At 40.7% G+C, this 13985-nt stretch overlaps 1 protein-coding gene across 2 annotated transcripts in view; it reads left to right on the top strand.

The window, feature by feature from the left end:
• Window positions 1–8450, top strand: part of plppr1 (phospholipid phosphatase related 1) — a 63431-nt gene extending 54981 nt beyond the window's left edge. Inside the window, exons 7-8 of one of the 2 annotated variants that reach the window (XM_015976642.3) lie at window positions 6589–6720; window positions 7128–8450. In XM_015976642.3, coding sequence (XP_015832128.1) covers window positions 6589–6720; window positions 7128–7160 — 165 coding nt within the window. In that variant the 3' untranslated portion in view covers window positions 7161–8450. Of the gene's footprint in view, window positions 1–6588; window positions 6721–6982; window positions 7108–7127 lie in introns of those variants that run through there. The other variant, XM_054744212.2, reaches the window with a different exon arrangement.
• Window positions 8451–13985: the final 5535 nt, after the last annotated feature.

Here is a 13985-nt window from a genome sequence, read left to right as displayed (position 1 = left end):
GGCAAAATAACATTTAGCGCTCCTAACAAGCGGATTCTCAGCGCTTTGCTCATAAAACAGAAGACCTGCAGGCCTCTGTGAGTTAAAACAACCTGATACTGTTCAGGTGTAAACATTGTGCTCCATCCCTGTGTTTGAACTCAGAAGATGCTTCTTGATGCCACAGATATGTGATGATTTAGCTTGTTTCTTTATTTTACTCCAGAATAAGAGATTAAATTATTTCTAAAGCAGTTCAATGTAGTTAAATTAGTCATTCAAATGATTCTAACATGCTGCAGTGTGTGTGTGTGTGCGCGCGCACGCTTGCGTGTGCATGTGCGTGCGCGTGCGTGCGTGTGTGTGTGTGTTACACATATAAAACTGCATGAGAAAGTGTGGTTTCATCAAATCCATGCATTTTATATCTTGGCTGCAGTAATGGCTCAGGAAAATAACTCATATTTCATAAATAATGACGTCTCTACAGTGTCTATGATAATGTTTTATCTTATCTTTGGTCTGGGAGGTGTAACATATCATGATACAAGCCTTTTAAAACATGTTAAAGTGTTACAAGACGAGATAAATGCATGAATTTAAAGTTCATGTTTGGAGACCAACCTTCACAGTTTGGAGGCTCACGCTGGTGAGGAGACACCGTTAGTTCTAGTAACACCTGGAAGGATTCCAGTTGGATGATTGGAGGATTATTTAGGAGGACTGGAATGAACAAACTGATTTCAGTGGTGAAGGGTTAAATGAGTGAGTGAACCCACTACCAAGGATGAACTCTGCTAGCTTTAAAAATCAGCTGCTCTAAATAAGCATGAAGGTCAGAGAGGAGCTCTAGGATGGACATGGATAAAGGAACTGTTGTAGAGGTAAAGTAGGGCAGGACTAATGTTAACAGCTGTCATACGGTCCATCTGAAATGTTTGACTTTCATTTAGCTTGTTATGTGACAGGTTAGAGCACAGTCTCATGTTAGTTTTGTCATGAGAACATGGAGATACCTCACATACTGATTGCGCCTAAAACATTATTATTTCTCAAAATAAAGAATAATTTTAATCACAATTGAAACTTACCATCCTAGAAAAACCTCGTCCAATCAATGTGCACGTCCTGTTCTCACTGATTGGATAGAAATCCCTCCTTCAAGCTGTGCGTGTTTGAGTGTGTGTGTGTGTGTGTGTGCGTGCGCACACGCGAGTGAATTGTGAACTGGCGTTGTGATTTAGCACTACTTAGATGTAGCCATCCTTACGCTGACAAAAATGTAACTAAGTAACTTTTACTTTGAGTACATTTTGTTTACGATACTTTTTACTTTTACTTGAGTAAAAATGTAGGCAAGTACTTTTACTTGTAATTGAGTAAAAAATTATCAAAGTATTGGTACTCGTACTTAAGTAGGAAATTTTAGTACTCTTTCCACCTCTGCCAGCTGGTGCGAAGGCTCATTTAAAGGGAACACATGCAATGTTGTGTGTCCTTTCTGGCCAGATCTTGAATAGATGGTGAAAGGTCAGACTGTACCTAAACTGACCATTGCTGGATGTTACACTTTTAAATTAGCAGATGATCTTTTATAGGATATTCTACTTCAGGATTACCCTTTGGTAGCCTAGAGATAGAAACTGGCCTGAAAAGTTTTGTGTCTGGCTAATCACATCATTCTGTGTTCGTTGTGGGCGGGCTTAACACCAGAGTTGCAACAGAGACCCAATCCCAATACTTTTACTTCAGCTGCTTTTTAACCCTTTAAGACCGGCAGGAGCGCCGGCGCTCCCATTTGCATATCCGTGTTCAAATGCTTGTAAAACTGAAACTATATAAGATGGAACAAAAATGTTTTTTGCATATTATACCAGAGGAGTTACACTTATATCTACACAGTGAACATGTCCCAGAGTGCTGCGTATTTCCGCTAATTTGTTTGCAAAAAACAACCAAAATGCGCAAATTGCCAAAGCGTTTCATTCAGACACAGATGCTGTTTCATTCTGATCTGCAGCTCACAGGGCTTCACACACTAGAATAAATGTCCTCACGTTGTCATCGTGAACCATCACATGATTATCACTCACCCAATAACCTGCTTTGATGTAATTTCCCCCGCGAATCGTAGTTTTATTTGTATTCCCAGTCTTTCGGCTTTTCCTTGTGCTTTTTCTCAATAATACTTTTAGACACACACATCCTATACACATCACACACCCTCTACAAACTCCCGACACACTCACACACCACTACGAGCGTTTTGATGAATCGCGGACCACCAAAATGGTACACCCTCCCTGAAGCGGTTGATGCCAGTACAGCGCCAGATGAGGATGGAGTTTCTGTTTCCTCATCCGCCCTGGATTCTGCCGACAGTGGGGAGGAACCTGACTTTATTGAAGGAGTTGATCCGTCATACGATCTGTATGTATAAATTCATGAAATATTCTTTATTATTGTTATTATTATTAGTGAGAGAAAAGTGCAAATATATACTACTGAAAAATTAGCAACTGATATTCTGCATTATTATATTAGACTTCTGCTGAACAGTTTTATTTTTGTTCTGTGTGCAGTGGTGATGAAGTTGAGGAGGAAACTGAGGTCTCCTGCACCTCTGAGGCTTCCTGGGCACCAGAGAGAGGCAGAGAGAGAGGAATGAGTCGGAGGAGAAGACCTCCAGGAAAGAGAGACGAACACTCCTGGTCAGAGACTGTTTCTTTTCATGAAGCTGGTTGGAAAAGTGAAAAGGACCCTGACAACTTATCACATCCTCCACCATGAGATATTCTTTATTATTGTTATTTTTATTAGTGAGAGAAAAGGAAAAAAAAGTGCACTACTGTAAAATTAGCAACAAATATTCAACATTATTATATTAGACTTCTGCTGAACAGTTTTATTTTTTTCGGTGTACAGTGGTGATGAAGTTGAGGAGGAAACTGAGGTCTCCTGCACCTCTGAGGCTTCCTGGGCACCAGAGAGAGGCAGAGGGAGAGGAAGGAGTAAGAGGAGAAGACCTCCAGGAAAGAGAGGTGAAAGCTCCAGGTCAGAAACCGTTTCTTTTCATGAAGCTGCCTGGAAAAATGAAAAGGACCCTGACAACTTTTCACATCCTCCACCACATTTCCTGCCAAAAAGAAGGCCAGGTATACAGCCACCTGTTTCCGAACAATCTACTCCATCTGAGCTGTTCAGGATGTATGTTGACAGGGCTGATATCAAAACTCTGTGTGCCAACACTAATAAAAATGCAGAAAAAAAAATTGCTGCAGGCAAAAAATTCAAATGGACTGAGGTGACGGAGCCTGATGGGATAATACTGCACATGGGGATTTTGAAGCTGCCAAAGGTCAGAGATTTTTGGCATGCCAGTTCAATTTTTCATGTGCCATATCCTTCCAAGATCATGTCCAGAGACCGGTTCCTCACCATTACTTGGAACATTCATATGAATGACCCTGTGGAAGATGCCCTCAGTGACAGCAAAACAGGCTCAGATGACTATGACTGTCTGCACAGAATACGCCCGCTGTGTCACAGTTTACGTGTAGCCTGCAAAGCTGTGTACCACCCCCAGCAAAACCTCTCCGTGGATGAGCATATGGCTGCCACCAAAGCCAGGATTGCCATGATGCAGTACATCAAAAATAAGCCAACAAAATGGGCTATACATTTTTTTGTTCTGACAACACAGGCTATACTGTTCAACATCTACACAGGGAGGTCCTCTCTGAATAGTGGGAAAGGGCTGTCATTTGATGCTGTGATGTCACTCATCAACAAACCCTACCTGGGATCTGGATATCACATTTACTGTGATAACATTTACACCAGTTCAGCTCTGTTCCACCACCTTTATGACGTGGGGTTTGGAGCCTGTGGGACATTTCGGGACACAAGAATTGGCATTCCAAAAACTAAAATGAATGCACTAACAAAGATATCGCCACGAGGCTCAATCTGGTGGATCAGAGAAGGAGCTCTCATTTTTGTAAAATTGATGGACACAAGGGAGGTGAGTGTGTGCTCCACTCTGCACACTGCCTTCTCAGGGGACACAGTACAAAGGTCTTCCAAGGTCGGGGGGAACACACAGCAGCAGAGGTGCCAGTACCACCTGCTGTGAAAGACTACAACTGCTTCATGGAGGGAGTTGACCTGTCAGACCAGCTGATTGACTCCTACTCCTCACGGAGAAAGAGCAGAAAGTGGTATGTGACAGTGCTGCATCTCTTCATCGACATTGCTGTAACAAACAGCTACTGTATTTAGAAGAAGAAGAAGAAGAAAGTATCATTTCTATAGAGCCTCTGAAGATAAAAAATCACGAGGCGCTTCACAAAAGCAAAAAATGTAAAAATATAAAAAAGCTTTTAGAAAATGTTTAAAAAATATATTTAAAATGAGCAAAAATTGGCAATTGTGATTTAAAAAAATGTTAAGAAAGAGAGAGAGTGACTAGGAAAGAGGGAAATCAGTGGATCCTGGGGAAGGTGGAATAGGTGGGGAGAGCAGAAACCAAAGAGCTGAGTGTCAGATTGCAGCAGCCGCCGCAGACACACCAGGCCTTCCAGGAGCAGCTGATAGCTGAGCTCTGTGGAGTTCCCTCCCATCCAGTCCAGGAAAAGTATCAGCACATCCCTGTTGCCATTGTTGAGGGGGCATCTGGCCACAAAAAAGCCACACTGGGGCGCAGGAAGTGCAGGGTGTGTGGGAAGCGTACTCCCTTCATGTGTGAGGCCTGCAAGATGCCTCTCTGTGTGATCGTGGACAGGAACTGTCACAAAATCTATCACAGCTCCACTGGTGCTGCTGAAATGTAAGGTTTGACCTTGTACAACATAAATCAAACTTAGTAAATAGTTAATTTTTGTGTGCATGCTGGGATTCTTTGCATTTTAGCACAATTTATTCTACACATGTTCCAGAAGAACTTAGAACTTTAATTGCAATTTATTTTGATGTACTTGCTGTCTTTTTGCACATTTGGTTCTGTTTTCATGTCCATTACAGTCTATAGCATGGAGTATATTAGCAATACATTTATGAAATACTTTTTGCCTTTCTCTACACATTTTCCTGAAGCACTTAGAACTTTGATTGCACTGATTGAAATTGTTTATTTTGATGCACGTGCAAATTTTGCACAATTCAATTTTCGTTTTTGTTACAGTTGATATAAATGGAGTATATTACTAGGTAACTTATGAAATACTCTTTGCCTTTCTCTATACATGTTCCTGAAGTACTTAGAACTTTGATTGCACTGGTGTAGATTGTTAATTTTGATGTACATACTGCCATTTTGCAAATTGTGCACAATATTTATTTATTTATTTTTTTCATTTTTGTAACAGTTTATGTAACTGAGTGTATCTCAGAAACTAATTTATGGAAGCACTTCAAATAAATGTTTTGTTGTTTGAAAGGATTATGTGCAACTTTTTTTCATTGACAATTTTGAGGGATAAAGGTGTGGCATTTCTGTATAATGAAAAGTATGTGTAAAAACAAAAAATGATTTTCAATTTCTGAATGGATAATAGCATTTTTTTAGTAAATAATTTAGTTGCTATGTACATTTTACATATATATTATTAAAATTTAGAATATAAGGGTTGTATTGATGTATAGCAAGTTGAAATACTCCCAAAAAATGGCACCACAGCATGTAAAAATGTAAATATAAGTTCTGGCGAACTTGTTCTATGGCAGGTCTTAACAGGTTAAAGGAGACCACTGAGTCCACTGATCTCAGGCTCAGGGGGAGAGAGGTCCAGAGTCTGGGGGCCACAGCAGCAAATGATCTGTCACCTTTGGTCTTTAGCCTGGTGCTGCACAACCAGTAGGCTTTGGTCACTGGACCTCAAAGTTGCCATCATCGTCATCATCATTAGTAATTGCAGTTTCAGGCTCCAACTTTTTAAATCCCCTTTTCATGCTTGATCTATTTCTTTTTCTCGTTCTTTGGCACCACCAAATAGTTTTGGAGTGCAGCCACAGCTGCAGCTTACTGCTCTCCTCGGGGATGGGTCAAATGCAGAGATGTAATTTAACCAGTGTGTGGTGATGACTAATGGGACTTTTCATTTATGTATGTGATATTGTAAAAAAAAAAAAAACACTAACAAAACAAATGCATGTAAAAATCCATGCAATACTCACTGATGTTTGCAGTGTTTGAAATGGTTAGCTCATCAGTACTGTTGGGCGTGAACTAGATTTGTTCAGGGACCTTTATCTTTTATTAGTAAGATACAAATATGGATGGCTTTTGCACCGTAACACGTTTCAAAATAGCCGAAACATTTCTTTAAACCAGCGGAGCACTTTTTATAAATGTAACTTCATATTCAACATTATGCGAAATCCTGAAGTTCAGTCAGATCTGATAAGTGTTCTAAGATCACTACATGATCAACTCTTAGTTTAGTTTGAGCAAATGAGTGATAATGAAATGGTTAGCATACTAATGGTAACAATAAGTTCAGTTCTTCAAACATGGCCTGATGAAATCTGTCCGAGTTGTCTCGTCACTTTGACTTGTCACACCCAATCCTGTCTTACTGAGGAAGGTTAAACTGTCATCTTACTTCACAGGGCATCTGTGTTGTGAACAACTTCAAAGGTGTTCACAACGCAGCGGCAAAACAGAAGACGGAGGAGTACCGTGGGTTGCCTCTGATGACGTTCCCCCGTGTAGAGAGCCCACTGGAGACCCTCAGCGCGCAGGTAGCTAAAAACTCTTAACCTGGAATTCCAGCTTTAATCTCTTGAGGTTTTTTATCTCACCTCCATTAATTGGCACATCGCTCGCAAGCTTTGAACTTCAAACAAAATTGTTCCCTTTTTAAAAAACGTACAAATTGATGCACAGAAAATGTGTTTTTTTTTATAACTTGCTGGAACTATAATGTTTTGATGCACTTTATTCCCCAAATAATCTACATTTAAGATTTTATCTTCTAAAAAATGTCTTCTTTTTTTCTCATAGAGTAGTCAGGCATGAATTGTTGCACCACCTCCCCGTTTCATCTGCACAGAAACTTACACAGAGCACTTGTTGCACCTATTAAAATATCTCCTTGTCCATTACCTCTCCCTCCTTCTCCGTTCCTCCTCAACCATGCATCTTTCAGAACCACTCGGCATCCATGACGGAGGTCACATGACTAAGGGGGCAGCACCGGGTCACGTTTGCGTCTCCACAGCACTTCCAGACACAATGACGAGGACGCATGCCACGTGGCGCCGAATGCTTACAAAAACACACACCTGGTTTATCTGTTTAAATCACCTGGGGGACAGAATTCACCATGTTTGTCGTGGTTTTCATCTTGCTTGGCTATGCTATGTTTACCCAGCCAAGATGTACAGATCAGACCAATGCAAAGGTATCACAAAGCCAACTTTACTCTAAGCACAGGTTGTTCTTTTTCCAGGTTTTCGAAATCCTTTAAAGCATGGTACATTGTTGTCCTCCATGGTGTGCCGTCTGTAGTTAGAGGATGGTGTTTTGTACGTTTTGTATGAGAGAGTGCCGTAGCCTATCCTGACGATGTTAAACCTGCACACTTCCTGTCAGCTGACTCACTGTTTTACATCACATCCTGTCAGGTGAAATGCCTCGTCAAGCACCGCATCCATCCCACTGCAATTGGAAAAAAGTTATTGATGTTGTTGTTCTGTGGTGTTTGTCATTTGTACAGAAAAAAAAAACACACAATAGAGACAGAAACCTTCTTTTTATTGTCTCTCTGTACATTAATTGACCATTATGAGGTCATATTTTTTAAGGATTTTTGTTAATCTGTATAAACATTATGATCCATTTGGACCTGTTTGCTTGCTGTAAACCTGAATATGTTCTAGTATCAGTTTAGGTGTTTTGGGGAGGAACTCCTCTCCCCTTGGGAGGAAAGCTGAGGTAGAGTCGGCAACATCCTGCAAGCCAGAAAATGGGATCTAACATCCGGTCATCAGATCCAACACTTGAAAGTGTCTTTGGTTAAAATGCTCCTTATGATTGTCTTTAATCTATGTCCTAATTAACTCTAATGTTAACAATATGTGTTAATGTGGGACATGTCAGATCTACATAAAGATTTACCCCAAGAGGATTCTAGAAAACAACCTCGATTTCCAAAGGAGGGGAACAGAATCAGAAATAACCTTAAAAGTAACGTATAACTGAGCTTGTATTTTCATAGCCAGTGACTCCTGCTTCACTCTTCCTCCTCGAGACACCCCTTCCTCTCCCCAACCCACCTGTGGATTGTGATGCAATGTTGTGACTCCATTTCCTATGGGAAGATAAGCCCAGCATGAAAAGAGAAGTCGATATGTTTTATAGATATTACTCATGGTCATTGTCATGTCTGTTTCTTTAGAGACAAAAAAGATTTTCATCAGAAATGCTATATATTTTTTTCTTTGTCAAATATTAAATAGTAGCAACAGTGTGTTCTCCTGTGATTTCATTTTGTGTCTTAAGTGAAGAAGTTTTGAGTTAACATGAAAAAAAAATGCAGACAAAGATAGCCGCTCTATTCGTCAGGCAGCTTTGAAAAGCAGCCTTGATAGAAAACAAGGTAAATGTTTGTCCTTGTGTTTGTTTGAATATCTGGAGATTTAGATTTTTCTTTTACTGCATACAGATCATTTTTTACCCATCTGCTGCCGACAGCTTTGGCTGCCTTTTTTCTTTAGATTAACACAAATTGCCTGAATTCAAACCTGGGAAAAGAAAACTAACAGATGTGATCTCTAGCAGCTTTGAATCGAGTGTTGTGAATGCAATTTGATCTGAGGGATCTAAATATTTTGTGGACTATGATACACCTACAGTAGATGTCCAAGTGATCAAATTTAGACACGCGCCCCATAAAGGCTCTGATTCATGAAAAGTCAAGTACTGACTACAGTGATTTTAATCCACATCATTAGTTTATTTAGTTGTTTGCTTTTTCTGCATTGTAATTTCTCAGATTTAGTCTTAATGAAGAGGTTCTCATTAAAAGTACAACTACAGCCATGATCATTTACGTGTAAATGTTTTGAATTACTACCATCTTACCCACTTCATATAGCTGAGTTAACAGTTAATAACTGCAGCCAAAGTGCATTTTAGCTTTTTTCTATAATTTGTGCAAAAATGACAATTAGCAAAATTGACTGGAATTTAAAGCCTCTGATTCATCTGCAGGGTTCGGCAAAGAGCTGGCATGTTCCGGTATGGGTCTGCAATTTCAGGAGAGCGTTTCTGCAGCAGTTTGGGCTCTCGTGTCGGCGGGCGGGGTTAAACAAACCGTCATGCTCGATTTTATAAATAAGTTGTGCGACTACTCAGCATTTTTGTGCTAACTTCCAACACGCACCCAGCACGTCGCAGCACCTTCGTGTGTTTCCCCCATTTCCAATTTGGAAAAATAAATAAATAAATCCACTCCAGCTGTTTTTGTCCTTAACTTTTTTGTATTGGGCTTCAATTTCTTCAGCTTGGCTCGGCACTATTCAGATGTCCGCTCGGATCCTTCAGCTGCCATCCGCTGACAAAAGAAACTACTTATCAATCCGTAGCGCCTCCTGAGAGTGGACTCTCAGGATGGCTGTGAGAAATGTATGGAGCTCTGAAGATGTTTCAAAATTTGCCACTTGCTGGCATTTTTCACATTTGTGTCAAACTAATGAAAATATGAACAACTGAACTCAGAGATTTGTTTAGCTTGTTGCGTGTAGTGACGCATTTCTGTCAACCAATCAGTGGACTGTGTTTTTGCTCTGCCCTAACCATACCGCTTGAAAATTTTCTGAACCTACAATAAAAGGGGGATGTGACAGGAGTGGTCCCGGTCAGTTGTCCAGACTGGTTTCACAATGAGGGACAGAAAAAATAGTGAGCCGGCCCTCCCCGTTTCATGCCAAAAAGGTTGGTGGAAATGAGGCTTAAATGTTAATGAAAATGTTTCATGAACCAGTCGGAGATCTGATTTGGGAAACTGCTTTGTTATTGGGTTTGTCCGATCTCTATCGACAAGCTAAAAAATGTCTCTAAGCAGAGGTGTTGCTTCCTGTCTTCTAAATTTTAGAGCAGTGAATAGTTATTTTTATTTTTTACTTTTGCACTGTCTTAGTTTCACATCATGCATTTGTTTTTGTTGAAATATAAAGACGTTCCTGTCACACTTGAGCCTAGATGCACTGGAACTGCTGTTTTGCTGGTGATGCTCGTTTAAGCATTGCTGATTTGCAAAATTGATTAAATGTTAAAAAAATGAATTCATAATTTTCTATCAAATAGCAGAGGCTGGGGCTTTTCATATGCCAAAAATGCACGTTAACCATTTTTCCAGTTGGAAACTAATTCTACAAACAGATGCCATTCAGAAAGCTTCATAACTTTCAAAAGGAAGCAAGCCTGGGAACAGGTAAAGTATCCACTTAACAGTTTCTTCTTTGAGTGTATAAAGGTGATGAAATCTTATAAGATGTGAATGCAATCTAGACCAAGGACCAAGACCCAAAACAATGTAAAAAAATAAACTTTTCTCATTCTAACATGGTTTAGTGATTGTAAATCTAATTTGCTTTCTCTGTTGTCAAAGCAGTTCTGAAAGGCATATTGGCGTTCATGGGCCTCATTTATAAAACCGTGCTCACAGTTCTTCTAAAAAAATCCTTAAAACTTGTGCAAAGTCGTTTTTGGATCTATAGAACACCGCATGCACACAGCTGCATGTAGCTCCTGCTTTCTAAATCACACTCCATACTAGAAATGTGCACAGGTGGTTTTGGATCATATCCCACCTCCTGCTCACCAACTTTCTGTCATAAATGGTCTGACTGATTTGTAGCTGAAACTGAAATGCAGGAACTTGTGGGTGAGTGAGGCACTTGCATAGGGACCATTGAGAGACCTGTGGTCAGATCTGAAGGTGGAGGCACAGAGAAGATGGCTCAGGGCCTACCAAGATATTCCAGACCTAAGGGGAACATTTACCTTCAGCCTACTTGTTGGCTAATTCCTTCTGGATTTGGTTCCTGCTGGTTGCAAGAAACCAGTGGTCAAACGCTGCAGGTGCACTGATTGCATGGTTCCGGTGGGTCGGTCAGTCTAACACCAGGCCCAGTTCAGCACATGGATCTAAAATAGGACTGCTCCAGGGGATCTAATGGGCCATTCCCATCTGTACCGGGTCGTCCTGGGCCGGGTAGCGTAGGTTGTTTACATATCTGGGTGGCCTGGTATTTTTCCGGGCCAACCAAGGCTCATTCTCAGCCCTCTTCTCGAGGGGGTCTGCTTCAGGCCGACCAGGGCCAACACTCCCACTGCTGACAGCAAATTCACACCTTCCATTAGAGCAAGCCTCTGATTGGTGGGTAGAATCAGCCCACATGGGCTTAAGACAAGGATGTGTGGAATCAACCGGGCCAGGCTGGGGCTGACTGGGGCTACCCGGCCCGGGCCGACCCGGTACAGATGGGAATGGCCCTTAAGTCTGCTGATCAGCCAGTCATCGTCATAGGCCAAGAAATCTTTGTGATCCCTAAAATCTCTCTCCACCCACATCCTGGCATCCTTGATCGAACTTCAAGGTGTGCAAGTGCATCCGTTGTATCATGCATGAGTGTCTCTACATTATTTATGTATATCTATTGAGTAATCATACTAATTCACACCTTATGTACCAAGAAGTGCAATTGCTAAATACATTTGAAGACATTTGCAAAGCGCGCTGTGAAATAACACTAATTCAGGTTGTTGTATTAAGCTATCCTCAGGTATGAGTGTAGTTGTGGCCTGTTGGGTGTGTGTGTATGTGCAAGGTCTCCAAATCTGAAGATGTGGTTTAAATTCACTATTTAGTCTCTGCACTTCCTGTTTCCCCATCTCCAAAATGTGCGCAATAAGAGTCAAGAGTCTGGGTAAAGTTGCACACATTTTCCATTTACATTTTCATCTACAAATTTCAAAGTTTTCATAGAAATTGACTTATGCAATTTTCAGTCCACATTTTGTGTTTATGCATTGGCTTTATGAATGAGGCCCCAGGTTTGTTCTAAAGTCGGCAAGTCCTGCTGTTGCTTCTTTTAAACATAAGTGTCAAAAATAATATAATTTGCAGTTGCTCTGAAAAGCAAACAAGATTTACACATTATTCTGGCCCACTGCATAGGTATGGGCTGTGTGACAGCCATTTATCCCTACATTACAGCCCTAAACATGACACGTGCTCCCCAGACATGTGATTTGAAGGCACATGGATCTGCTAAAACCACCTTCCTGTTGAGGTCTTGTGTTGATTCATCCTGCTACCACTGCATCGACTTCAGTGGCATTGATGTTGCCGCTTAGCAAGGCGTACACACACACACAGGGAGACACAAAGAAAGATGACGGCTCAGCCAGTGCACTTTCTCTTTTGCTCTGTCAGGTATTCATTTCAGCTGTGACAGCCTGTGCTTACCCTGCAGACACACTGGCTAAATAGATAGGAGCTCGCTCTGGTATGTGTGTGTGTGTGTGTGTGTGTGTGTGCGCGCGCGCAGCAGTTTTTTTTTTGACCACGCTATGTGTACAGAATTATATAATTGTTGGTGGTTCAGAATATGCCTCTTCATCCAAATTGCTGTCCCCTTGCAGTAAGAGTGGAGATGAGTGCAGCAGCCAAATATTGTATAAGTTTGGAGAGGTTTGCATATTTATTTAGCTGCAGGCTATTTCAAACTGGAATTTATTAAGATGTGTTGAACATTTGTTACTGCAGGTACATTTTAAATGGGTGTCTTGGAAAGGAAAAAACCCTATGAAATAAATCCTGAACAGTTTGATGTGCCCTGGATTTCCGCCGATGTTTGACCATTGATAAGTGACTGGTTAAAGCAAATCCTTAAAATCCTGTTAAAATAATAGAACATTTGGTCTTCAGCTGAGTCGCTTGGCAGTATTTCACATTGTTTCTGCAAACAAGCAGCATTCAGGTTATAGCGGTTGAGTTCATAAAAAAAATAACTGAAGGGGAATTATGCTCCTTTAGCTAGGATTCTATGACTCAATGTACACATTCATTTTCTAAGCCTCATCAAACCTGTGAAATACTCCGAACATTTCTGCAAGAATAAAAAAAAACCATCCAACAAGTGCAAAGGTGTTACATTTTTAATAACAGAACATTTCCAAATTCAAACAGAAAGATGTAAGAAAAGAGGTCTTTATCACAGAAGAGCCATTTTGTGTCATCATTTGTAAATGCTCTTCACACCAAGTAACGTGTCAGTCACACCAATAGGAGTGAGTTCATGTATATAAATTGCATTTGGGTTTGCACCAGGAGTTGAAAGGCATTTCATTGTTAATTGTGGAACAACCGTACAAGCCAAAAAATTTTTTTTCTACATTAGCTTGTCTGCTGTTTAGAACCCACAATGAAATGCCTGCATGCCATAACTTAAACTCTGGAGAGCTAAATAACAACTTTAGTTAATAAACCAGTGGTGCATCAGTGAAGTACAGGACAGCATTACACAGTGATTCATCAATAAGGTTGTGTATTGACCTCAAATCCACCACAAGATGCAAATAGTTCTTTGGCGGTGTCTCGTAAGAACTTTTAGTGGTATCTTTTACATTAGTTTCTTGCAACAGCAGCCCCATTACCGTTTCAAGGATGGACAAGACAAAGTAGCCAATGCACTACCAAACGGCAGAAACATTACACCACCTGTGTGAGAACCAACCAGTCCCCAACAGCTGCATTTTTTAGATCGATGTTTCCACAAGACATGGGAACATTAGGACTATTCTGCCTGGGTTCAACCACAGGCCATCGGACTCTCGGTGAGCCTCACCAAACTCGGGTGAATTAGTCCATTAAGCTTAAATACCAAAGAGTCATCACACCAGTGATCAAGCTTCTCATCATGGCGAGCAAATACATACCATAGAAGAGATTAGGCTTACCTCAGAGGAAATATATCAGAAGGACAAAATGAAGTAG

The sequence above is a fragment of the Nothobranchius furzeri genome, chromosome 6, assembly GCF_043380555.1.
Source record: "Nothobranchius furzeri strain GRZ-AD chromosome 6, NfurGRZ-RIMD1, whole genome shotgun sequence".
NCBI classification, from domain to species: Eukaryota; Metazoa; Chordata; class Actinopteri; order Cyprinodontiformes; family Nothobranchiidae; genus Nothobranchius; species Nothobranchius furzeri.
Note: the sequence above shows the minus strand (reverse complement) of the source record. Positions and strands in the feature narration are given on the sequence as shown.